This window comes from Condylostylus longicornis, unplaced genomic scaffold (genome assembly GCF_029603195.1).
Source record: "Condylostylus longicornis isolate FDR11 unplaced genomic scaffold, ASM2960319v2 ptg000055l, whole genome shotgun sequence".
Taxonomy (NCBI): Eukaryota; Metazoa; Arthropoda; class Insecta; order Diptera; family Dolichopodidae; genus Condylostylus; species Condylostylus longicornis.
This window is the reverse complement of record NW_026578024.1, coordinates 7,213,412-7,241,032: the sequence shown is the minus strand read 5'-3', so window position 1 is coordinate 7,241,032 and position 27,621 is coordinate 7,213,412. Positions and strand designations below refer to the sequence as shown.

The following is a 27,621-nucleotide window of genomic DNA, read 5'->3' as shown; positions in this document are numbered from 1 at the left end:
TTAATATTATTTTGATCAAATAATAAAAAATAATAAAATCAAATATCCTTTTTATGAAAAATAAAGTGCATACAAATGTATAAATTTAAAGTATGGTGCCACATTTTTGTCGCCAAATGAAATTGTAAAAAAAAATTTTATTCTTTCGTTTTCATTTCATTATCCTTTTTCTATAATATATTCTGTATATAGGTTATTATGTACGTATACATATATATACATATATAAATATGAAATATATAAAAATTTGAAAAGAGAATGAATGCAAACTTCTGGAAATTCAGGTCAAAATAGGTTAAAAACCTTTCTCTTTTCTTTTTTAATTAAATTTATTTATTCCAAGGACGAAACTGTGAAAGTAATCAATATTTTTACAAGAATATAATTTTTATTTCTTGTATTTGTTTTACACTCTAAATTACTGCACTTTTTGAGTAATAATATGTACGTACACAAATATAATATATAAGGATATATGTAGAAAGAGTAGAAGATATAAGGAGTAGCAATTTGAATTCAACAACGAAAAATTGAAATTCCCCATAGTTAACGAATAAGTACAAGTACCTTTGATACATTTGAATTGAATATCATTACTTTAGTTGAAGTATTCAATGTATTAATTCAAAAATATTACTATGGCAGAGATACTTAAGATTTCAAAATTTAAAAAGCATGCATAAGTTGTAGGAATGATTGTAGGTTGTTTGTTATCTGAAAATTTCGTACTCGACATTAAATAGAGATTGGCATTTGCACTATTTATACGGAGGAAATTTATTTTACTTAAAAATTGTCACTTAAGGGTTTTAATTGAAATCCGTGAAAAATAATGCATTTCCTAGCAAAATTATTTGGTACAAAATGTTTCCAACTTGAATTATTCCCAATTCCATACATGAAACAAGAAACGAATGTTTTGCGGAACATTGAAATGTGCAACTCGATATTTTTTTAAGGAAAACGGTTTCATTGTTACAACCCTGTTATTACGATTCGCCGTTGCATATAACATATAAGCAAAAATAAAATATATTCCAATTTTTTTCCATCATCCCTGTAGATCATGCATAAGCAATATTATTGGATTGAACTCAAAATTAACATACTTTAAATACATTTTTATGAAAATAAAATTGATTCACCTTTTTACATATTTTAATGTTAAAATAAAAGTGATGAATCGAATTTAATGAATTTTGAATGAGTGCTATCTGTTGAATTAAATATGAGCGCAAATACGTAGATTTTAGCACAAGAAGTATTTAAATTTAAAAATATTAAAAATTTCACCCTCTCAATTTTTTTTTATAAAAAATAGGTTAAAAATGTAAAACCCTTATAGTTGTTATCTATTAAATAAAAATATTAATGATCTTGAAATTTAAAGAATTTAATAAAATTTAAGCATTTTTAAGGTTGTTGACGTTAAGAACTTAAAAAAATAATGAACATGGAGTTTAAAAGTTTACTGTTCAACCAGAAATTTATGAAAATGTTCGTGAAAATCTCTTCGTCTACTGAGACGATTTTAGTCGAGAGTTAAATAAACTCACAAATAAAAAATGTCAATGATAAATGGGCAACTGTGTTCCCGGCCGTACATGGTTTGTGCAGATGCAAATGAATAAACTAGCTGAAAATCGCAAATGTTTCCCCTATTTCTCTGGAATCTTAAATCTCATCTCTATTTAAGATTTTTGAAAAAACAGTGAACGTAAGACGAACACAGAGAGTATAAAAGCGTCATCTTATGCGCTGTTGTTGTTTTCTGTAAACTTTCTGTCGCTTTCTTTAAATTTATTAGTTATTACAGTTAAACATCACATGGAACTTAACTAATTTCAGAAGCGGTATGTAGCTATTAGTAAAATTCTATAATAAGGGTGCGAAGCAAACTTATGACGTATTAATTATGGCATAGACAGCAAATTTCAAACAATAATTCAAAATGTAAAACGAAATTTTACCCGAACTAAATTTAATTATGTATAAAATAGGTATGTATACCAGTTTTCCTTATTTTCGTAAATCGCTTTAATATCAAAATAATTTTAAAATTAATTTACATGGGAGTTTGTCATATTAAAATTTGAGGATTTGAGCCTATATACTCTTGAATAATTAAAAAAAATTATATTTTAAGATATGTTTGTATTTATGTATTATTTTTATCATTGTAACACAGTAAGTAAAATACAGAGAGCTTCAAAAAGTAAATAAAATAAGGAAAATTTCCCAAAAGTTCATTGAAAAATTCATGGACAATGACACAATACGTAGGTTGACTGTCCTAAAATAAGTTCCTATACAATATAATAAAAGATTGCTACTCTGTCCTACCTTACCTATACATTTATACAGTGTAGGTATTGCTGCCATCAAGATGCGGCAGTATTGAATATTGAAGAAAAATACAAATTATAGGTTTGTTTTTAATCTGACCTTGAGTACGCAAATAAATATTTTCATAGAAAAGTTCCATTTTCTATTTAAAATTTATCAAAAAAAAAATTATTTATATAAAAATATTTTATAAATTTTTAATGAAAAATATTAAAATAATCAAAAGAGTCGTAAAAACCAACTTTAGCTTTACCGTAAATTCATTTAAGAACTTTTAGTCGATTTTGTTCTATTGGACACCTCTGACCTATTATTTAACGAAATTAATTTGATTTTTCTGAATTTATAAAATATAAAAAATGAGTCGACGTGAATCATACATAGAAGATGAGGATTTTGACCAAGCTTTAAATTATTCAGTATTTCGAAAAGATTTATATAAAATTTTCGATGCTCATCGAAATAAAGAGTTAATCATTGGAGAATTAGAAAGTGAAATGTCCACATTTGCTAGAGAAAGTGAACGTTTGGAACGGCAACAACTAAAATCTACCCATGGACCTACTGCTGAAATTTACGATCAGGTTCAAATTAAATTCCTGCTTTTTTATTAAATTTATAAATAAAATATTGTTTATTTGTATCGTAGTTTTATCGGGATCACAAGTTATTGTTAAAATTGTTTCAACTTTTGGGAGTAATGCCTATTATTCGAGAACCGGGAGCAGTAAGTATTTGTAAATTTTTAAAATTCCCTGACATTACATATATGTAGTTCCGTAATTAATTTTGAGTTCTTGTATGTACAAATAAGGTCTGCTCTATAATTGAATTGAAAACAACAAACCGGAAATAAAATTTAAATTTTACATTAATTAATATTTTCCATTTAAATTTGTAGGTCGCATTCAGATGGATTTCATGGCCAATGATATATGCAGTTATAGTTTATTCAATAGCAACTGTAATCGTAATTTTGGTTGGTAGAGCTCGTGCAAACATTTTATTACAAACTTCGAAATTTGATGAATATATATATGCAGTTATTTTTCTAATATTTTTGGTACCACATTTTTGGATTCCATTCGTTGGTTGGGGTGTAGCAGGTGAAGTTGCACGCTATAAAACAATGTGGGGTACATTTCAAGTATAAGAAATCTAAGGTTGAAATTTATGTTGAATTATTAAAAATATTAATTTTAGGTTCGTTATTATCGTGTTACTGGGACAACTTTAACTTTTCCAAATTTAGCAATTTTAATTGGAGTCATGTTTATTGGTTGTGTTTTTATTGCAATTCTTTTTTTAGTTTCATTACAAAATCTATTAGATGGTAAGATTGATAACTCATTTTGTATTTATTCACATATGCTCTTAAAAATATTTCTTTTAAAGGATTCTTGTTGTGGCATACAAGTGCCTATTATCACATTATAATAATGATAAATATGAATGCTTGTTTATGGTATATAAATTCAACAGCAATTAGAATTTCAGCAACAAGTTTATCTAATCAATTCCAAACTGTAAACATCTCTTCTTATATGGATTATAAAATTATTAAGAGAGATCTTATATTGTATATTCTAGGATATTCATATAGAGTGTAATGCATCAATGATATCACAATATCGATATTTATGGTTAAATTTAAGTGAACTCTTACAATCACTAGGCAATGCTTATGCTAGAACTTATTCAACATATTCTATATTTATGTAAAATTATTGAACAATATATACATGTAGTGTAATTAGCAAATTTCCTAAGCGTATTTTTAATTTTTTAGGTTTGTTAATATAACAATATCAACTTACGGTGCTCTATCAGGATTTCTTGATCATGGCATTGAATTAAAAGATGTTGGATTACTTGTAATTGCTTTGTATTGTTCGATTCTATTATATGTTTTTGCTGATTGTTCTCATAAAGCAACTGAAGTTGTAGCTCGAGGAATTCAGGATACACTGTGTTCGGTTGATTTACATAAAGTTGATCTGCAAACTCAAAAAGAAATTGATTTATTTATTGTTGCAATTCGTATGAATCCAGCTGTTGTTGACTTGAAAGGATTTGGAAATGTTAATAGGGAACTGCTTACATCGGTAATGTAAAATTTTTTAATTGGAAATTGTGAATGATTTTTTTTATTTTTTTGAACCTTAATTTTAGTCTCTTGGAATTATTTCAATTTATCTTCTGGTGCTATTACAATTCAAATTAAGCTTGCAAAAAGGTATTTAATTATGTGGACTATGTAGCTTATAAAGAGTGGACGTTGGTGTCAAAATCAAAAATTTTTTCTGTATTATCGGCAATAAATGGTTCTTTTAATGGTGCATAATGTTTTTTTTAATAAAACAAATACATGCATAATATTATGTAATTTAAAACTTTAGTATTTGGGAACTCTAGTGAACAGTAGAGTTAAGTTGTAATGTTACTTTTCAAGAATAGAATTCAATGGATTTTAGCTTTTTTATGGTTTTAGATGTAGAATTCAACATCAATTTTATTTTCGAGGCGCTGCTATTCGAGGCTAAGTAAAGCACTATGAACGGTGCTTTACTTTTCTACTACCTTTAGAAAAGTAAAGCACCGTTCAAATATTATCAATTGCTGTAGATTATACCAATGTTTTAAATTTAACGTTACTTACTTTTGATAATGCAGACCACTAATCACATTCTTTTTGTACGGCTTCCTTCATGAAAGAAAATTCTATTTAATAAAAAACGTCTGTGTTTCATAGTCACACATAACTACAATTGTTCAAAAAAGAATGCTAGGTGGCTTGTGAGCGCGGCGAATATTATAACAAAAATTTACTAAAGACCCAAACTAATTTTTTAATCCGTTGTTTATGGAAAAGTTCGTATTACGCTTTTAGGCGCTCTGTAATCGTCAAAAGGAATTAAATTTATAATTTCATTTCAATTCTGAAATGTCAATTTTGGCATTTGAACACCTGTTTTTAATTAACTTTATTTGTTTACAAAAATTCATTTTTCAGGCAGTATTTTTTTAGTTCATTAAAAATTCTTAAAATTGAAATTTCAAAATTGGAAGTTTCATGCGAAAAGTTTATTTTTGAAAGCGACGTTAGTTACAAAAAATCTGGAGGTATAGTTTCAATTATATTCAACATAACGTGAATACAGTAAGTTTGTTAAATTAATTAGATATTTTGCTTGCCTTTTAAGTTAGAAAATGTGAAATTTTACTCAGTGTGATTTGCTGTACTAAGTTCCTTATAATTTGTTTTATATTTAAATCGATTAATTGATTATTAATATTACAATAATTTTAATTTTGTTATGCAAAGAAATCGAAAATGAACCTGCTTATATACATAATATGTACATACATATATACATATGTGTAGAAGTTTAAATTGAATTTAGTTCATGATTTAAAATTTTGTGCATGCAACTTCATTTATACTATTGCTGCGACATCTATTTTTCAGGTAAATTACAACAAATAACACAAAATAAATTTATTCTTAACAACGATTGCGCTTCCAAACAATCAAAAATAGAACTATACTATAATAATAAAACGATATTGCCATACATCAGTTTTTCGAAATCACCATTCACAAAAAGTTTTTTCGCATTATTTTCGCGTAATTTTTTTAAAAGTAGAATTGAAATTAGTATTTAAACCTTATGTTTTAAATTACGGTTTTAAATTAAAACGTTTATGATTTATATGTATTTACTTTCAGACTAAAAAGTAACAAATTTTATAATTATTGAAATGGATGTGCTAGCTACATTATTGAATTGCATACAATTTGCTGCTATTAAACATAAAGATCAAAGACGTCTTGATTCTACAAAAACCCCATATATTAATCATCCAATTAGAGTTGCAACAATTCTTGCAGTTGAAGGAAGTATTAATGATCCCGTTGTACTCATGGCAGCAATTTTGCATGATACTGTAGAAGATACAGCTACAACATTTGTAGAAATTGAAGAAAATTTTGGAAAGGAAGTGTGCGATATAGTAAAGGAAGTTACCGATGATAAAAGTTTAGAAAAGCAAGAACGTAAAAGATTACAAATTGTAAATGCTAAAAAATCTACCCATAAAGCAAAATTAGTAAAATTAGCTGATAAACTAGATAACTTAAGAGATTTGAAAGAATGTTTACCAGAAGGTTGGACTGAGGTAAAAATTATGACCAACTTTTAGTTTAATAGGTAAACTTATGTAATAGGTAAAACTTTCGTACTTTCAGGAACGTCGAAATCAATATTTTGTTTGGGCCAAGCAAGTTGTTGATAATTTAAGAGGAACAAATGAATATATTGAAAAATTTCTAGATGATATTTTTTATGAAAGAGGACTTCAATTAATGAAAAGTGAATTTTAATAAAGAGAAGAAAATACATGTACATATTTTTTAAAAATTTAATATTAAAAAAATATTTTTATTTTTCATACTTATAACTAATGTTGTACGAAACGAAAAATTAAAATATTTGTAAATTCTTTTACATGGTCATTTGAGCTCTGGAAAAATCAAGCTTTTGCTTGATTATTCTTACAAAACTCAATCATATAATCAGCTAATCTTTCTGTTTCAGCAATTGTTATAGCATTATATAATGAAGCACGAATTCCTCCAACACTTCTGTGTCCTTTCAGTTGAATCATACCTTCAACTTCCGCTCCTTTTAAGAATTTATTTTCCAAATCGTCATCACCTTTTATTGAACCAATTCTAAATGGTAAATTCATACGAGATCTTGCATCAGTTACTACTGGACAATTATAAAAACCATTAGATTCGTCAATTACTTTATAAATAAGTTGTGATTTTATATCTGCATTTTTTGCCATTCCGTCAATCCCACCATGTTTTTTAATCCAATCTAGTACACAGTCTATAACATAAATCCTAAAAGACAATTTTTGAATTTAGTAAAATTTTCTAATTGATTGTAAATAAAAATTAAAAAGTTTACCCAAAACATGGTGGAGTATTGTATAATGAGTTATTTTTTGCAAGAACTGCAAAATCAAATACTGAAGGTGTTATTTTCATTGCATGACCAATTAAATCATCACGTACAATTACAATTGTTACACCAGCTGGACCAACATTTTTTTGTGCACCAGCAAAAATAAGACCATATTTTGAAACATCTACTTTTCTACTTAAGAAATTTGACGACATATCACAAACCAATGGAACATCATTAAGACTTTTAGGCATAAAACCAAATTCAACACCATCAACTGTTTCATTATCGCAATAATATAAATATGAGGCATTTGGATCTAATTTCCAAACATCCTCACTAGGAATTTGTTGAAATTTTTCTGCTTTGGGTATTACTAAATTAACAATACCATATTTAGTAGCTTCTTTAGCAGCCTTCTCAGACCAAGATCCTGTAACGATATAATCAGCAGCACCAGTACGTCCCAATAAATTCATACAAACTGCTGCAAATAATCCGGTTCCACCACCTTGCATAAAAAGAACTTTATAATTGTCTGGTATACAAAGAAGTTCTCTTAGTTTTTTAATGGCACTCTCATGAATTGCATTATATAAAACTCCTCTATGCGACATTTCCATAACGCTAAGTCCATGTCCTTTATAATCAACAAGTTGTTTTTGGACTTCAACAAGTACCTTAATTATTAAAAATTAAAAAAAAAACGATAATTTTAATTAATTTTTATAGCCAAAGCCTAAGTTATAAAAGTATACAAATAATACACAATTTTAGCTATAACACATACATAATGTATGGATATGTAAAATACATAATTAAGGTTTTAGTCATAATGCAAATTTTTAAACGTAGACGTTGCAATGTCAACTCCTTTCGTTTGAAGATCTTAAGCAAATATTAAACATTTTTTTTTCTCAAAAAACCTTCGGAACACTTAAGCTAATTTAATTAACTTTGATAAACTTCTACCCCCAAAAAGTAAATTTATTATTTTATATATATTACATTATATTACATACATATATACATGTGTTCAAATTTTGTTGGTATTTTTGAAAAGCCAGACACTGAAAGACGTCAATACCATATCAAACACATTTTCATGCAAATACTTTTTCCGTTTTTTTAGTGAAAGTCAATGTACTTTAAGGAAATCAAGTTCAAAATTTTATTCCAAATTTTTTCAAAATTCATTTTTGAATACTAAAATTTTCATATATTCAAGAATATTCTTATCAATGTCAATACATTAAGTATGCATATACATATATGTAGCTATAATTATTATTGAATTAAAAACAATAATAAGAATAAATATGTAATCAATTTTGTAAACAATATTTTTAATCTTTATTATTAAGAATCTGGTTTTTATTATTGCATTCCCTTGCATTACAAGCTTGTTTATTATATGTACATATATTGATAATTATTGTATGACCTAACTGACTCCAACAAAACTACAAAAACACATTTACAAATAATGTTTTTTCCGGAATTATAACAAAATAAATTGATCAATAATAATAAAAAAGAAAGTTCCCGAAATGATAATAGCACTACTCTACAAAACTCATTTGAAATTCAATATCATTAAAATTATAAGATTAGAATTTTATTTATTTAGACTAACTACATTTTCTAATAGACAATAAATTTTTTTACATTCTTAGACTGACAACGTAGCGATTGACCAACACAAATTATATGCATACATACATACATATTCACTCATAACTTAATATTCAAAGCTCATATCAAATTACCTAGAACCCTAGAAAAATAATATTGAAACTTTATCTGAAATTAATCTTACCTCTTTAGGTAATTGTGCTGGTCCGGCAGCAAAATTGATGACCATTTTTTATTAATTAATATAGGTGTGTAGTGTATGTTTAATTATTGAATTAAATTAAATAAAACAAGAACAATAAACGCTGACTTAATTAATAAATTTTTTTTTAAATAAAAATTTAAATTTTGTACTAGACTGAACTGTTCCACTCAATGTAATTTAATGAACTGAGTACTGAAAGATTGCCTTATATTTAAAATATGAATAAATCGAAATAAAATTGTAAAAAGATTATTTTCTCTTATCTCTTTATTAAGTTCTATGTTCCAATGGACTGCTGTATTGATAATACGAGTGTGATCAGTGTTCCCACTCAATAAAAACAAAATGTATCCAATTTCAAGAACAAAATGTATCCAAAATGTATCCAGCCTCCTAAAGTAGAATTATTATACTAAATTGCCTTATTTTATACCAATAAACTCTTAAATAATATTAATTTGCTTTATTCAACAATGTAAGTTTCGTTATTTATAGTAAATTCTTTTAGAAATCACACGCAATTTCTATTACATTTTAAAATTTAAGGTCAGAAAATATATGTTCTGTAGCTGTTGAACTATGCGGTAAAAACTATTCAGCACGAAAACGGGCAAATTTTATTTAGTCAGCAAATAACATTTTTTGGAAGATAATGCACTTAAAAGTTATAGGACTTTAAAAGTTTTCTAACATTTATTTAGTGTTCGAGAAAGAAATGTATCCATATTTCAGCAAAATTTTAAAATGTAGCCAATTCCGACATTTTAGCAGATTTGAGTATCTTTGTATCCAAGCTAAATTTTAAAGCAAAAATGTATCCAAATGGATACAATTGTATCCAAGTGGGAACGCTGAGTGTGATACTTGTTCATTTTACTTTGCATACAAAAGTTAGTTAAACAAAACGGACTACATACATAAAAACTGGCCGTTGTTTTGTTTTTGTTTTTCGTTAATTTTTTTTGGTTTCTCTCTCGAGTGAGTTTATTTTTTCAAATACTAGGATTTGGGAGAAGTAAACAATTTAAAAATTTTTCAAAGCATAAGTACTGTGCCTGCAATCTTTTAAGTTCATTATTCAATTACTTCTTTGCTGAGCATAATGTTATGATTACAAATCCCTGTATCTATGAATCATTACGTGAGTTTGTTTAAGATAGTAATATGGGTAAGTATACATAAAAATGTAGTGTACACTAGCATTTCTTTAATTTGCCTCTCATGATCAGAGTTATCAAAACACAAATTCGCGAATCGTAAGTATCGGCGCTCGCTTAAGATAAAAAGAAAACAAATCGTTGAAAAGAAATGGAACCTTAAAAGAAAAATTTAAAAATTATGTTAGAGCTCTTCCAGATTTTTATTTTTGCAATTACTGTGCGATTGTAAATTTGTTCCGCGGAAATATAGTTGCTTATGCATCAATATAAATAAAATGCGTAAACTAAAAATTGCAATCAGTCTGTAAAAAATTAGAAACTATTTGATTACTTAATTGTATGCTATCATACAGTTGCTTGTATACGCATGTGTCACAATCAAACATTTCTAAAGCTAGAAATTGCATGTCTGCAAGAACCCTTAATGGCAATAAGGTAACGGTAAAAGACTTTAGTTTTATTATTATTAAAAAATAATAGAAACAATTAAAAATATCTTATAGTTCACATATGATTCTTGCTGTAAATAAAGGTTTTTCACCTCTGGCTCTACAATATAAAATGATCTCTTATCAATTTTTTTATTTCACTCAAATTAATAAATTCATTGTAATAATATTTCGAAATGACCATAAGAAATGAGTAAGTAAGAAAGAGTCGAATATAGTTATGTATATGAATTTTGATTAAAAAAAAGCCGGTTTTATACATTTTGTGCAATATTTTTTCTTTTTAAAAATTCCGGAATTTCATTAATTTATTAATTACAAGTTTTGATTCTCTCATTCATTGTGACGTTTGTGTACATTACATACATATACATAACTTAATTATTCAAGGTTTCCTCTCACAATATTATAGTATCTAAAAAAAATTGAATAAATTGAGAATATTTGAGATACAATGAATCCAAATTATTTTGAGTAATTTAAACAAATATAAAAAATTTACTTACGCTCAAACTACAAAAAAAAAACTCACTCGTTTAAAGTTTAATTTGTGATTTATGTAATTTAATATCACTTTGTATTTGTAATAAAAACTCATTAAATAATATTATAATTTACACCATGATCAGAAATAAAACTGATCGTTCTTTTAAACTGTTATATAATAATATATTTTAAAATAATAAATGGAATATTACGCGCTCCCTGAATATAATGAATGTAAAGTGTTTGACGGAAAAATGTTACAATGAGAACTCTAATGAATTATAACGGTTAGAGCTTACCGTTATTGCATATTTAATAAAAATTTTCAATATTGAAATTAATCAGTCACTGTAGTTCTTTGCGTTACACTTAGAAATTTCCGCCTTTTCCAGCCACGTTCGTCACTTTTGATTATGCAGTCTAATTTGAAACTTTTTTGTTTGATCGGAGTTCTCGATAAAGTTAAGGTAATTGAGCTTTGTTTGATGCTTTTGAATAAAGTTTTTCTTCTATTTCAAATTTAATAAAATTCAGATGTGAGAGCTTTTTTCAACGCCTGCATGTACATTTAGTTTTTGATTTCAATTCGATTTGGGTAACAAAAAAGTGACACACAAAAAATAAATTCAAATATGTTTCCATATTATTTGGTATGCCATACGGTGTACCTTCATACCACTTATACCATACCTATATACATACATATATACAATATATTATTAATTACTTATCAAAATCAAACAGAAAATCAACTCTTTTTTTTAACTTTTTTTTTTATTTTTGCATTTTTTGTTAGTTTAGTTTTAAATTGCAACATTTTTCATAAATACCGTTGTATAGTGGTAGAGTTTTTAACTAACAAGCTTTTAATTCGTTCAAAAGTATGAAAAAAGTATTTTTTTATTTTTTACTTTAAATTTTTTTTTTAAATTAAAGAAAAAACAGTGGAAGGGAAAAACTTTAAAACGGTTTGTATTCAAGTTCCGAAAAAGATTTTTAATTGAAAAATTTATAAAAATTGAACGATAAGAAATTGTGCCGCGTTGCATTAGCGTTTATTTAAATTTAAATTGGCGGATCAGGATTTATAGGGATAAAATAACAAATAAAAAGGATTTTAATTTAATTATTGCTGTAAAAAGAATAGGATTACAAATTCGTGAATTATTTAATTTATTGTTAAAGACTTTCAAAAATATTGACAAGAAAACCAATTAAGAAACAAACCAATATAAAAAGAGTGAATTGCAATTTTTAAAAAATTTTCATAACCAAGAGTTTATAAGCATTGTTCTAAATTTATTTAATAAAAAATTTCTATTTATTTAAAATGAAAAGTGTTCATGTAAAAACAATTTTATTTATTTTTGGAATCGCAACAGTTAGTAATGGATTTCCAGATGGAGCTCCTGCTGATGCATGTGTTCGAAGGGAACGTGTTAATCAACCAAATCATGGTGCTGCAAGATCTCAAAAATTAGAAACTTTACCGTATATTGTGGTCGCAAGTCAAAGTCATTATAATCCTGGACAAAAAGTTACAGGTATGCTTTTATTTTTGAATCAGCTGCACAGTAATTTTTTGATTTTTTAAACTTTTCATAATAAAATACTAAAATAGTTGCAATTTTTTCTATTCGATGTTACTGCTCTTTTAATTTTGATAATAATTACCTAATTAGAAAATTTTTCAAAATTAAGACAATAAACAGACTAAAGATTGTAATGATGGCTGTTTTGGTCCTTTTGTATGTGCATTGTGAAAGTGCCACTAACATAACATAAAATACAAAATTTTACCATCCCGAATTTTGGTCATGTTTTTGTTTTTAAACCTTTTATAATGTTTTGTTTAATGGCAGTATAATTTAATTCATAAAAATTTAGATTTTAACTTACCAAGCTTATTTATCAAAAATTTGATATTTCGGATTGTATTCAAAGATTTAACCCAAAATGTGATAAAAATTTCATATTTAATGATAAAAAAAATTAAAATATTTTTAACAATTTTGCAATTTAAAATATCGAAATTCCTTTAAACACTTTAAATGTAATTCCAAACTTATCAATATATTTCATATTATTTTTTCATCATAACAGTTCAAATATATCCAGCACATAATCCAAATCAAATATTTCGTGGATTTTTCTTGCAAGCACGTGATGCTGAAACTAATGAATGGATTGGACATTGGGATCAATTACTTAATATTAAAACAATTCCAGAATGTTCAGCTGTAACACATGCTGATCCAAAGAATAAAACTGGTGCAACATTAGTATGGAATGCTCCACATCATAAATCTGGTCAAGTTTATTTTACGTAAGCTTTTATATGCTATTAATATTAGTACATAATTAATTAATTAATCCCTATAATAGAAGTTAATATCAAATTTTTTGCAAAATTTATTTTAAATTCTAATTTCATGTCAGAGTTAGTGAAGTGTTAAACATACTAGTATGTATTGCAAAAATTGCATTTTATTTTGGAATTTAAATTGTTACAAAATATTTAGACACGGAATACTAATTATAGTGTTGCAGGGATGAGTTGAAATATTTTGTTTTTGAAAAGAAGTTTATTAAACAAATTCTAAGAAGACCTTAACAGCACTTCTATTTAATTTCATTTTAATACCCAATCACGTGAAAGCTGTACAAAATTTAATTTTCTTTATTAGAAAACAATTTTATAAATTCAAATTTAACTAAATCAAATACAACTCAATAATATCTAATTAAATAATACATAGGAAAGTGAAAACAGAGAATTTTCCAGCAGCGACAAAATTATCCAACACCCCAGCACCCAATCATTCAATTATTATTTTTACTCGTTTTCTTATGTCGTTCTTTTTGCTCAAAAATAGAAAATTTTATACTTTTTTACAAAAAAAAAAAAACAAAATAAGAAAATTACCCAAAACGGTTCTTATTATACAAAAAAGTGTTTTGCTTTCTTGTTTTCTTAAATTGCACCGCACCCCACCATACTTATTGTGTGGTGCCATGCCAAAATAAGAAAATAAGTTAATCGTTTCTTTTTTTTTCATGCTTTTAAAGGTTTTATTGCGCTTATTAGGAAGTTTCCAAAACAAAAATATTAAACCGTTCAGCTCGAATTTTAGTCCTTTTATTTTAAGATTTTTTTTTTTCTTTTCTCTCAAAAATGGTATTGGGGGCACCATGGAAATCAATAATCATAATTTCATTAAGGACATTATAGTAATCCAATTCTTATTAGGTTATTTTTATATTATTCTTTTAATAGACGGAACATTACTAAATATATTTTAATAAAAAACAATATAATTTGTATAGCAATGAATGTTTTGAAGGTAGGAGTAGGACTATAGGTATAACTATATGGTATAACAGTTAAGATTCATTCATTATAAATTATTATAATTGTTTTTTAAATTATACAAAAAATTTGAATTTATGAAAGTTTTTTAAAATTCTAGAAACAAAAATTAGTACTAGTTGCAATATTTGAAGTTGTTATTAGGTCACAATTTGACTTTATGTTATTTTCATATAACATTTTAAAAAGGAATATGAACAAGCCATTGAATACATTCTAGCATCAACCATTTCAGCACTATAAATTTTGTGAATTACAAGGAAACTGGAAGTAGAGTTAAAGTTATTTTAATGATATTATTATTGGCATGACTACAAATCATTAACTGAGTAAATTTGGGATTAGGTGTATATTCTTTTATTCAAATTTCATACAATAAATTGGAAATGGCTACAAATTACAATAAGATGCGATTAGGATTCATATTTACTTATAATATGCACAAATAAATCAAAAACATACTGGAAAATAATTTACTGGAACATAATTTTGGAAAAATTTTCGTATTATGAACTTAAACTATTTATAAGAATATCATGATTTGCAAAAGTGTAATAAAACATTTTTTTTCTACTTAACTATATAACAAATGTTATGAAAGAAAAATATATTATTGCGTTATCATAAAAATGTGCGTGAGATTAGGTTTCCTTAAATTAAAATATAAAAGTAAAACCATCGTATATAGTGGAAAAAAAGCCGAAAAGTAACTAACAATGAAGTTACTAATATTCGTTTAACAATCGCAATATAAAATTCTATGTATATAAATAAGAAACACGGTACCTATTAAAAATTATATTAGTTCGTTTCTCTCGATATCCTCCATATTTTATAGTATATAAGGTATATTATAATATGCTGTGTTTGTGTGATATTCTCAAAAAGACGCAATTCATAGTCACGTCTAAGACGATATTACATTTAAAAGAAATTATTAAACTTCTACACGAAATCAATGTCAATCACATTATTTAGAATTTCAACTAAGTTAAATAATATAAAAAAACATGTAACTATAGGAAGGAGTAGACAAGTAGACATATTTTTTATTCAAATATTTCCTAAAATTAGTTTAAAAGTAGCATAGAGATTGACATCAATTATAACAAATAAGAATTATTGTTAAGAAGAATGGAAACTAATGAGATAATTTAATTTTTTAAATGTTATACTTAATATTCGAATACTTTGTTACAGAAAAACAAAATGAATTTAATTATCTTCCGAAAATTATATTCAAATTAAGGGATTTTATGTAGTGTCTATTCAAAACCATTAATAAACAAACCTTGCGTTTCATAATGCAATAATACAGTATTAAAATTCTATACGAGAACTTATTTCTAAGCTGAGTGTAAAGGTAAAAACCTATTACTGCAATATAGAACTGAAGCAAAGTTGATTAAATTTCAAAGTGAAAGCCATTTAGTATACTGTAATCTTAAATAACACGCCACATGTTTTTCAAAATTTACGGACATAGAGGTGAATATGCATTTTATAAGAAGCCTTCAAAAATTGCAGCACAAATACGAGTATTGCATAAGAAATCGAATTTTCAAATCGAAACAGTTCGTGATTTAATTAAAGACTTGCTTCGTTAATTTAAGTAGGTGCAGAGCTCTCAAAATTAAATTACAATTTAATTTAAATTGCGAAAAATTGTTACTGTCGCTTTATTTAAGCAATAATTTGCTGATACTGTCTTAAATTATTTTTAAAGCTTAATGTTGCTAATGACATATGCTAATCCCTCAAACATACAATATAAACTCATATATTTGAATAATTTTCCATGTTTCCAAATTATATCAAAATAACTTTCAATCAAAATATTTCATAAAGTGCTATGTTAATTCTTACATTATTGTGTTGGCTTCAATTCTAATTTTATAATATTACTCAACATTAAAATTGCTTCCATATTCCATTAAAACATAATGCTTTTCCGATCAACTTCCTATTCCTATATGGTCAATATTATGTGAAAATGAATTGAGTAACCTTAACAATAATCAAGAATATTATTTAATTGGTTTTTTTTTTCTTCAATATTTTTAATGATTTAACAATTATAATGTTAATTTAACCTCTCACATAATTTAATATTTAATTTGATAGTATACTTAATACCCGCAGTCATGTTGTGTATTATTAAAAAAAAAATTGCAAAAGAAATCAATGGACGATGATTAAAAAAATAAACAAAATAATTAAATACATAAATGCTTGCCATAATGCACAAAAAAAAAAACAAAATTTCAAAATTTTCGACCGGGAAAATCAGCACCATTCACTAAATTTCAAAAACAAAAAAAACAATGCATAAAAAATATGTGTTTGTATAGAGCGGGTATGTGTTCATATGTATGTATATAAACAATATATTTATAATATTATCTATAGATTGTGCAGCAATTAAATTTAATAACCATCGATGAAAAAAAAAAATTTCTAGGTTAGAAAACTTGATTTTTTTTCGCGTTTGTTTAAAATTTACTTTAATCTTTGTTTTTAGTTTTTATTGTTATGATTAATTTTCCAGTATAATTATTTCACATCTCTTAAATACCTATATTTGTTGACTTTAAAATGATTTATTATTAATTCAGTAAATTGACCAAAAAAATTAACCATTACTCGTAATTTACTGTATAACTGTAAACACTTCAACAATTAGTGCATAAACGAGTCTGTGGAATGACAATATAATTGTATACCTACATGGTTTTTTATATTGTATGTAAACACGCATATATCTCTTGTAGTACAGTTTTAAATTAGCCCATTAAATAATTTATACGAACACACTAATATTTAACATAGCGTTGATGGTATTACATATTTGGTTTATATTGCAATCTCAAATTTTTCTGTTAATCTATTAATTAACTAGTTCAAACTAGGTTTTAAATTCCGTCTAAAATCTATCATCTCACAACTGATTGGTTTTCATAAAAGTTACTTCAAAATAGTTGAAATGATTTTTATTAAGAGCATAGTTAGTAAATTGTCAAATTCTCGCGTACTCCCTCCGTATAAGTCTCAATAATACATATTTAGAGACAGTCAATTGAAATATGTACATACATACATATGTAATTCTCTTCTTATTAATTAAGTTTGCATAAATTTAAGAGAAATCTTTGAGTAGTTCTAATTTTATACTGTAAAAACATAGCGTGATCTTAGACTAAATAACTAACTGCAATGTAAAGTAAGTAATAACTGCCGAAAAATAATGTGATGAATATGGAATATATTTTTGACAATAGCAAAATAGTTCATTTGATTTGAAAGCGTTACTCATATAATAACTTCACTATATTGCCAATACTATAGCATTACTTAACTTAATTTCCAACATTTGTTTGCCCGTAAATAGAAATCAGTTTTCACTATTAATATTATAATAATTATAGGCTATGTGTGAAAAGCTCTTTTATATTAAGCTTGAATTGAGTTGTTTATTATTTGGTTGAGGCATATGCTTTAGGATATGAAATTCGATAACTCCCAAGAATTTGTATCCTATAAATGTGAATGATACAGTTTAAATGTTTCGAAAATCACTTGTATTAAAAATTTTAAACTTTTTTTTGTGAACACTACACAAATATGGTCCACTAAAAGATTTAATATATAAATAGAATATGCTTTTATAAATATAAATACCTACATGGTTTATAAATACATAGTTATATGTAAATATGCCTGTATCAGACATAATAATCAAAAAATGTATTTCATAGCTAACAGAAAATTGAATGTTTACGTATGACTTATGAGATACTCACATTATAAATATTATGTTGTATTAATATACATACCTACATGCGTGTATACATACCTACTTGTTTATATTTTGATTTTGCTTTTATAAAATTAAGCTTTAAAGATTTCCCAGATTCTGATTTTGTCACTGATTTTGGTTTTTTAACATTTTTCCTTTCAATATTTCGTAATTTTTGAATTTCGCAGAAAAAGTATTTATCGTGTGAATTAATTGGTTATTATTTTATTAAACTCACTATTATGGTGGTTCATATAAATATATATGTATGTACATTAGTACATAATTGTGGTCATTATATCAAACGGGCAGGTATGCATAAGTATTTAAGAGTTTCAAAAATTTGTGCTGCAAATATAATCTGTTATCTTGTACCATGTAGTACCTATGTATGTGCAAAATACGTAGAATACATAATATATAATATGTATATAATATAAGTAGTCGGTTTTCAAGTCACAAAATTTCATTGCTATCATTTATTCGCTTTAATTACGTAATTATGTGTAAAATATTCCAAAAAAATGTTAAAAGATTTTGTTAAAAAAACTACAAATAATTTTACAGATTCTATTAAAACTATATTGGAAAATTTTACAATTGATATTTTACCAATTTATACAAGTCCTCGGTAGTATAGTGGTCAGTATCCCCGCCTGTCACGCGGGAGACCGGGGTTCGATTCCCCGCCGGGGAGGAATAAATTTTTTATATTTTTTTTTCTTTCCTTTTTTCACATATAAATTTTTTTGATTGGAAATTTTCTGAAAGTTGACTGGAGCCAATCAATTTAATTGCCAATTTGGTTTTATAGTTGAAAATACTGTTTTGCATAACGATTCTTTGATTTGGTACCTATTTTGTGATAATAATAATATTTTTCTATCAACTTGTTTTTGATTCTGTTTTGTAGCTCCAATGTAATCCATATAACAAAAATATAGCCGATCAAATCCATGATTTAAAAAATAGTATATTGTGTATTTCTTTAAAAACCTACGGGAAAGTAGGAGGATCTCGCCTTAAGGAACTAATATTTTCACATTTTTTTTTTGTCTACCAAATCTAATTTTTCTATCTTGAAATCAATGTAAAAAAGTTTTGTAAACATGAGGAAAAACAGTAGGAAGGGTAGAAATACGCGCAGGCGGGATATTTTATTGGTAAAATTCTCATTTCACATGTTCATGAGACTAACTTGCATATATTTTAAAGATCAAAAAGATCTAACGTCCGTCAGAGTTTATACATCAAAATTGATTTTACAGAACGCATTTTATTTTCAATGCCTTCTTATAACGAATAATATTGTAATTTTCAAAAACGCTTAGTAGAATGTACTTAATTACTGTACAGTATTTGTGTCTACTTGTATGTATACTTAATGTCAATGATTTTTTCTAAAATGAGTATTTGATTTCTATTTTTTTAATTACCTAGAATTTATAAAGAAGTTCATGGTTTAACCTTTTCACTTCTTATATTTTTAACATACTTATATACGATATATGTACATATCTAGTAAATATGAACTTTATTTAAAATAAGTTCTAATGATATAAATAATTTTATTGCAGAGATAATTCGAGTATCTTACTAACTATATTGTATAACACATAATATGAGCAATAATTAAGAAAAGAATTTTTTAGCATAAGCTAATAGATTTCATACAAAACACTTAACTAACTTAATACACATACCTACATGCATTTGCATCAAAATAATAAATACATTCATTCTAATAACTTTATTTTTACGGTTTTACAATACACGATCATACTTACATATAGTATGGATATATATGTATGTATGTAAGTACATTAAAGTTTAAATTTTGTTCATGTGCAAATTAAAAGCATTCAAAAGCTTTTAAATAATTGATTCTAAATGAAAATCGAGTTGAAAATTAATTAACAATCAATGCGCCTCTTTAACACTATAATTTATCGTAATTTTATCGATTGAAAAAAATATAGAGCTACATATAGCATTCATAGTATAAATGTACTGACTATGTGCACACACATATTATGTACATTACAAATGTAATGAAGAATGATAATTATTATGTTGGGTTGGTTGGTATTTTTGTTTTTAAGAGCACCCACTTGAAATTCAATATTTTTCAACATTTTGATATTATTATTTAGAGTATCAAAGCAAATAATAATGTTGCTTATAGAAATAATACTTTTAACTCGATATTGGCATTAGTATGTACACACTTACATATTTGCATATACATATGTACATACATTCTATTATAAATGCATATTATACAGAGTATGTCTCCATCAGTGTACCAAAAATAAACGGCAAAAAGCCGGTGCACGGTTAATAAACCAGTTTTCTTTTTTTTTTTTTTGTTTTCATTATTGCCTTAAGATATGGGTTAATAATTTATATATTTCTTGTAAATAAAAATAAAAAAATTGATTAAAATTTAAAAAGATTGAATGAGATAGAAAATATTTCGGAGACCTATTTGAACTCCAAATTATAATTGATTTACTACGAATATTCGATATTACAAAATAGTATGTTTTTCTGTCAACATTTTTAATAATGTTAGTTGACATGTTGTGAAAGACACCGCCAAAAAGAGAGGGAAAGAGAAAGAATACTTATATAGGAAAAAATAAAATATACAAATTGATACTCGTTTGTTTTTATTTTTCTTTTTTCACAAAATAAATTTAGAAAATTTCCTTATAATTTAGGTTGGTGTTCTGTAAATATGGAAAGTAAACAAATAAACCAGTTTAATCTATGTATGTATGTACATATGTACATATATATTTATGTATATTATTGTGCAGATAGATATGTGTTGTATGAATTGGTAGTGCTTTACTTAATTTTTGGTTCAATAAACTTAAAGAGCCGGTTATATTGGGAAATAAAAATAAAATAACAAAAAATGACACTAAAATGAAACTATAAGTAATGCAAAAAAACTATTGCGAATTAAATATTGAAATTAGTAGAGGAAATATTTACGTATGTACATATGTAGGTATGTATGTTAAGAATTACATTGTAAGAAAATTGTTGACAAAATACCGCATACACAAGAATATTTTCAGGAAATTTAATTGAGTAGAATTTAATAAAATATGCACTCTGTTAAGCAATTTATTAATCAATAGAGCTAACAATGCGTACTGAACGTACATTGCAAAAAATAGTCACTATTTTGTTAGCCAAAAAATATAACTATAACTTTGTTCTGAAGTTGCTAAAAAAATAACAAAATAGGCAATATTTCTGCCTCCATATTGAATACAAATTTTTTTTGTAATGGTATACATAGCTGATTAGTGACATACAAAATTTAGCTAGATTTTGTAACTACGTTTTCAATTTAACTTGTAAGATTTTGCATGTGTACTTGACAAACAAAACATTTCTAAAATGGCTGCCTAATATTGAAAATTTAACTAAATATTATGACTGTTTCTGCAACCGAACAGACCAGAATTGACGTGATAGAAAATGTTTTGCTCCGATGTTTAATTCAGTAGGAGCAAATGAAAAGCTATGGTAGATGTAGTAATATCTTTTGTTTGAGTGTATAAGGTTATATTCAGAATATGAGATCTTATGTCATTTAAAACGTGGGAAATTTATTAAGAAGATTATTGTTAAAAGTTTCTTTTGCCTCAAAATTACAAAATGTGTGATAATATTCATTTCATAATATTAGATCTAATAAGTCGTTAATGGTGAAAATATACTAGTATAAACAACAGGTACATTTTGTGTATTTATATATTATATAACATGGTATCATATTATGTTTATACACATTTTACCAATAATCTATTACAAAACATGGAGTAAAGTGAATAAAAGGTTAACCCTTACTTATTAATTCTATTATTTTTAATTTACAATTTCTATGAAGCGAGTCCCTCTTATTCTCATAATTTTAGTACCCGCAAACTACATTTCACTTGAATGAGTACAATTATTTTTGCATACTTATATATACGTAATTACATACATAAAAATGTATATGCATGTGTTATCAAACCTTGATATTTTGTTTATCTGCTTCAAACATATGAAAATATTTAATTGTTTAATATGGATGAAAGTATGTAAGTATATATCGTATGAATATAGGAGAGCAATATTTATAACCTACGCGAAATTTTCAAATTTCTTTTCGACCCGAATTCACATTTAGAAATATGAGGTAGGTGTAGGGCACCGTACATAGTTTGTTACATTTTTGTTCCCTTCAAATTAACTCTTTTTTATTACCTAATTTTTTCTTTCAAATCCCACATGAATCACAAAGGTGTTTATTTCTTTTTTTTTTTCTTGCTTTTCATAATTATATAAGGAAGAAAAAGAAGAAAAAAAAGCAAAAATAATAATAAATCATGTTGGAATAAAATCTCATATTTATTTGCTTTTTACTTTTATTTCAACCATAATTTTTTTTTATTTATTTTTCTCACTTTCATTTACACCTTATATACAATATTTTATTTATACTTTTGCTTTTAATTTTTTTTTCTTTTTTCTTTGCACTTTCAGCGGAACTGTTTTACAAGACTATGGAACATTCTGGGGCGATATAGTAGCACGTTATGCCGCTCCTGAACCACATCATCTTTAACATTATTCTTTTAATATTATATAAGATCCATTAACATCATCGTCATCATCATCAACAACAAAAATACTTAAAAAAGAACTGAAAAAAATGAACTAAAAATTTTTAGGAAAATTTATTTAAAAAAAAAAAAAATCGAATTTTAACACATTAGTAAAAGAATATTGCGAAAAATTTTGTATAATTTGCGAAAAAGGTTAATGTTTTTGTAACCATGTAAATGTGAATTTTTCTAAATTAGTAAAAGACAAAAATTTTATTTAATAAAAGTTTGCAGATTGTGTTTTTTTCCCCAATAGTGTTACTTTTAAGTAATAATAATAGTGCACTCTTTAATTGCATGTTTACTTACTAAGAAGTTTTTTTATTATTTAAACGGATTATTTGCTATAGGTACTTGTAATTGTAATTTAAATTGATATGGATAGGATATAATCGACCACATTGTTAAAGAGTTGCATATCAGGTTATGAAAATGTCCTATTTAAAGCAACTACTTTTCATAGAATTAAAAATGTAAATAGAAAAATGTAAATTTGAATTTTAGTAGGGGTTTATTTTTTATGATTCCAGGTTTCCCTGTAAATTTTCCAAGTCAATTTCAATGACAACCAGAACTCAAATATAAAATTTCTAGAAATTCCATCTAGATGTAGTAAAGAATGTAAAATCCTCTTCTAGAAATATAGCAACACAGCAATCTAAAAACACTAATTTTTTTCCTTTTAATTACAATTTTTTATATAATTATTTTTATTTTCATAAAATTCATTATACTCGTATTCTTGCACCTAATTTCCATTTCAAATAACAATATTTTTTACGGTAAAAACTTAAATTCTTATTTCATTCACATTAAATGCATTTCTTCTAATATGCAGGCTTAATGATATGCAACAACATGCAACATCAGCATAATATTGCTTTTATATAATATGAATCCAATTCAAAATTCTAGTACACATAATATTGTGTTTGATGTTATTGCGGATTAATTATAGTTGCTTTTAATTATTTTGTATAAAATTTTAGTACATGTTTATGTTGTTATTATATTGGATTTGGTTCTATCCCGAAATGAAAGAAATTTATGATTTTTATACCCTGCACTTCGTGAAGGGTATATTAACTTTGGTATGGAGTTTGTAACTACTTGAAGGAGTCATCTGCGGTATGGACATATATATATATTCTTGCTCAGCGTAAAATTTTGCGTCGATTTAGACATGTCCGTCTGTCCGTCCGTCCGTCCGTCCGTCCGTCCGTCCGTCCGTCCGTCCGTTCGCACGATAACTCAAAAACGAATAATGCAATCGACACCAAACTTTCACAAGTTTTTTCTTTTGTGCCAAGGACGAGCCCTATTGTTATTGGACTAATTCGGACAACGGGTTCGGGTAGCTGCCATACAACTCAAAGAGTTTATTTTAAATATTTCAAAAACTAATAAAGGTATAAATATAAAATTTTGTATACATGTGTCCAATTATATTCTACACATGCTCTAAAAATTTTTATGGGATAGCTGCACTGGTTCGGGTGGCTGCCATACAACTTCAACAGCAAATTTTTTATATTCGGCAAAATAATAAAGTCAGATTCATGAAACTTGGCAGTCATGTGTCCAATTATAGGTCAAATATATTTCTGAAGTTTTAGAGGAATCGCTTGACAGGTTCGGGTACCTGCCATACAACTCCAGAAGCTAATTTTAAATATTTGGAAAAATTATAAAGTCAGATTCATGAAACTTGGCAGTCGGATGTCCAATTATAGGTCAGACATATCCGTGAAGTTTCTATAGAATGACTTCACAGGTTCGAGTAATTGCTACACAATAACGAAAGGTGCAGGGTATTATTCAATCGGTTTATACCGACTGAAACGTTTTTACTTGTTTGAACTAATATTGACCTACATTTGCATATACAGTGGTTAGTTAAATGAAACGAATCAAATATCCTTTTAATATTTTGATAATTATGTTAACATGGTTTTTCGAAAAACAGAATAATAATAAAACAATATCCTTTTAGGAAAATTTTTATAGGTTAACTAAATTTTTTAATATATTTTTACTGCGATTTGAAATTTAATATACCCTATTAATAATGATGATTGTTATTTGGGCTTACTTTGTTGGAAGATTATATGTATAATGTGTATGTTGGTATATGTGCTTTTATATGGTCACATAGAATTCGAGGCTCATAAATAAATAAATTCAATTTTTTAAATATTTTAATTGAGCATTCATGCATTCTGCATGGTACACAAATATTTTTTTATTATCGTTGGAATACCCCCATATAAATTTCATTTGTATTTATTGAACATACATTTTCAACTGATTTGTAAAGGTGATTTTTCTGAAGCTTCTATGTATATGTGTAAGTACTCATTATATTCAACAGGAGAACATATAAATTTTAATTATAATTATAGTAAAGCTCTCTTCGGGGAGAATTCATTCATATTCTATATATTGTGCCATTTTCATTTATACAAAGTTATTTTCATTATTCATTAAAGTTTAAAAAGCACTTAAAGTTTCCAAATTTTATTTTTGTTTCGTAAGTTTAATTGTAAATGTTTCGGCTCCATTCCTTAGTTTTCTCTTCACTTGTATTTAGCTTGTACTTAAAATTTCTTTTACTATGAAAAACTGTTAAATTTTAAGGAAGTCGAGGAGTAATATTTACCTAAACTATCACCATAACTTTTAACAACAGTTCATCTAAATTAGGATGTTTTACAACCAGAAAAGAGTATATTGCCTTCTTGTTGCTGGAAATATGAGATTACCACAACAAAGTTTAAATTTTTCTTGAAAAACTTCAAGAACTGAATTGGTACTTTTTGTGTTTTTTTTTAAATATCCTTTAAAGTAAATGCTTAACTTCACATACAGTTTTATTATCAATTCGTAGCAGCATAAGTACCCGCACTTAAAAAGTGACGAACATTTTTTAACTTTTTTTCAGGTTTTTATTTCCCACAAAAATTTATGAATTTTCTTTTGAATTTTTTTTTTAATTTTCTTTTTTTTGTTTTTCAATGTAAGTTTATCACAAAAGTTGTTTTCATTTAAAGCTTCTTTAAAAAATTTTTCAAAAATTCACAGTTACTTACCTTGAAATTTTAACAACCATTTTATTCTTATTGCTTTCATAATGCTTTTGTAACAGTTTGCATTGTAAAAGCATGCTGACATTTTAAAATTCATAATATTTACAAGTGAAAACATTTCAGTTGATCTTAGCTGACTGAATTACATACCCTACATTAAAACAATTTTATTGTAAAATCCAAACTTTGTGAATCATATGCATTGAATTTTTGAGGCATATGTAAACCACAAAATAGTTATAAAAACCATTCAAAAATTAACTTACTCTTCATTAAGGTGCAGGTCGTAGGATATAAATTTGCAGAGTTGAAAACAAATAAGTTGAAAGTATGAAAAGGCTTTTAAAAAACAAGACGGTCTCAACTATAATTTTATTGAAATATTTTATATACTACTAAATATTTGAGTAGTAAAAGCTCTAGTAATAAAGTTGAATCAAAGGTTTGCTTTTTTTCCTTGAACAAATGAAAATAAATTTTTAAAAAATATTTCACATTATTCAGATTCCTTTTATTCATACAATCAAAAATATTGCATATATTTAGGATGACAAAAAAAAAAATTTGATGGTGGAGTTAAGATAAGGGTCGGAATCAAATCAAGTAAGTGAGTCGTGATAAATAATTCTATTTTTTGATGGCATGAAATTTTCCGTTAGCTTTTTGTTACAGAAATTTGGGCGACTGTGAAAAACGATATCAGAAATTTAATTTTTATATCGGGTTTTAGGTAACTAGTATTTTTAACCGTCATTTTGTCAGTTCAATATTTAGTTATACTTCACTGCAGAAACTTGCGTTTAAAGATGAAGACGGACGGGCGGACAGAGTGAAGTTAATCAGTACGTTTTTTTAAAGAATGGAAATTACAAATATTTTTAGTTTTCATAAACAGAATGAAATGAAAACATCTTACATAGCTAATCATGATTTTTCCATTTTCATAGATTTTCCAAGTTCTCATGCAAACATATTAAAAGTTTGTACTTATATTTTAACGAAAACAAATGAACTTAAGGATACAATTATTGTGTTTTCTCTTTCGAAGGATCAAAAAACAAAAAAACAAAAAAATGCGTTTATTCACCCCTATTATTTTTTTCCTACAACAAAAAATAAAAAAGAACAAACAAATTTTTTTTTTTTTAATATTTTTGTTTACTTGGGACTGACTCTCTTTTGATTTGAATTTGATTTCATAAATTAGTAAATAGAAAGTTCATAAGGCTAATATCATGAGAAAATATTGGTTTTTAACATTTTGTCAATATAATTGAAAATAAATAAAATAGATTTAATTTTTTTTTGTAAAATTTTACAAATGTTCTTGATATTATGTAAGTGGATGTTGATGTGCATAAATTTTATATTAGAATATAGAATTCGTAAGAGATTACCAACGGCAAGCTTAAATTTTAAAATTATTTGAAAATCTTGAA

The 27,621-nt window shown here is 25.9% G+C and overlaps 4 protein-coding genes and 1 non-coding gene across 7 annotated transcripts; 4 read left to right on the top strand and 1 right to left on the bottom strand.

Annotated features, from left to right (window-relative positions):
* The first annotated feature begins 2,705 nt into the window (after positions 1 to 2,705).
* Positions 2,706 to 4,617, top strand: LOC129611971 (gustatory and odorant receptor 22-like). The gene is made up of 8 exons (XM_055525402.1): positions 2,706 to 2,930; positions 2,996 to 3,073; positions 3,248 to 3,493; positions 3,550 to 3,679; positions 3,742 to 3,872; positions 3,937 to 4,064; positions 4,136 to 4,451; positions 4,519 to 4,617. The coding sequence occupies exons 1-8, from the start codon at positions 2,706 to 2,708 to the stop codon at positions 4,588 to 4,590; spliced, it is 1,326 nt and encodes a 441-aa protein (XP_055381377.1). The 3' UTR covers positions 4,591 to 4,617.
* Positions 4,618 to 5,340: 723 nt separating this feature from the next.
* LOC129611786 (guanosine-3',5'-bis(diphosphate) 3'-pyrophosphohydrolase MESH1) lies at positions 5,341 to 6,748 on the top strand. 3 transcript variants are annotated; one of them, XM_055525094.1, is made up of 3 exons: positions 5,341 to 5,506; positions 6,077 to 6,525; positions 6,596 to 6,748. In XM_055525094.1, exons 2-3 carry the CDS (start codon positions 6,109 to 6,111, stop codon positions 6,728 to 6,730), a joined length of 552 nt encoding a protein of 183 aa, XP_055381069.1. In that variant the 5' UTR covers positions 5,341 to 5,506; positions 6,077 to 6,108; the 3' UTR covers positions 6,731 to 6,748. The 3 variants fall into 3 exon arrangements, with proteins under 3 accessions (XP_055381069.1, XP_055381071.1, XP_055381070.1); XM_055525096.1 differs by having other exon boundaries at positions 5,367 to 5,469; XM_055525095.1 differs by lacking the exon at positions 5,341 to 5,506 and adding an exon at positions 5,750 to 5,815.
* A 6-nt stretch (positions 6,749 to 6,754) lies between these two features.
* On the bottom strand, positions 6,755 to 9,359 carry LOC129611785 (probable phosphoserine aminotransferase). Its single transcript, XM_055525093.1, has 3 exons — positions 9,142 to 9,359; positions 7,326 to 8,002; positions 6,755 to 7,258 (listed from the first exon to the last, which is right to left on the bottom strand). The coding sequence occupies exons 1-3, from the start codon at positions 9,184 to 9,186 to the stop codon at positions 6,880 to 6,882; spliced, it is 1,101 nt and encodes a 366-aa protein (XP_055381068.1). The 5' UTR covers positions 9,187 to 9,359; the 3' UTR covers positions 6,755 to 6,879.
* A 967-nt stretch (positions 9,360 to 10,326) lies between these two features.
* Positions 10,327 to 23,098, top strand: LOC129611970 (putative defense protein 3). Its single transcript, XM_055525401.1, has 4 exons — positions 10,327 to 10,330; positions 12,640 to 12,801; positions 13,361 to 13,583; positions 22,975 to 23,098. Exons 1-4 carry the CDS (start codon positions 10,327 to 10,329, stop codon positions 23,054 to 23,056), a joined length of 471 nt encoding a protein of 156 aa, XP_055381376.1. The 3' UTR covers positions 23,057 to 23,098.
* On the top strand, positions 19,049 to 19,120 carry Trnad-guc (transfer RNA aspartic acid (anticodon GUC)). Its single transcript has one exon. It is a non-coding gene; the product is annotated as a tRNA-Asp (tRNA).
* Positions 23,099 to 27,621: the final 4,523 nt, after the last annotated feature.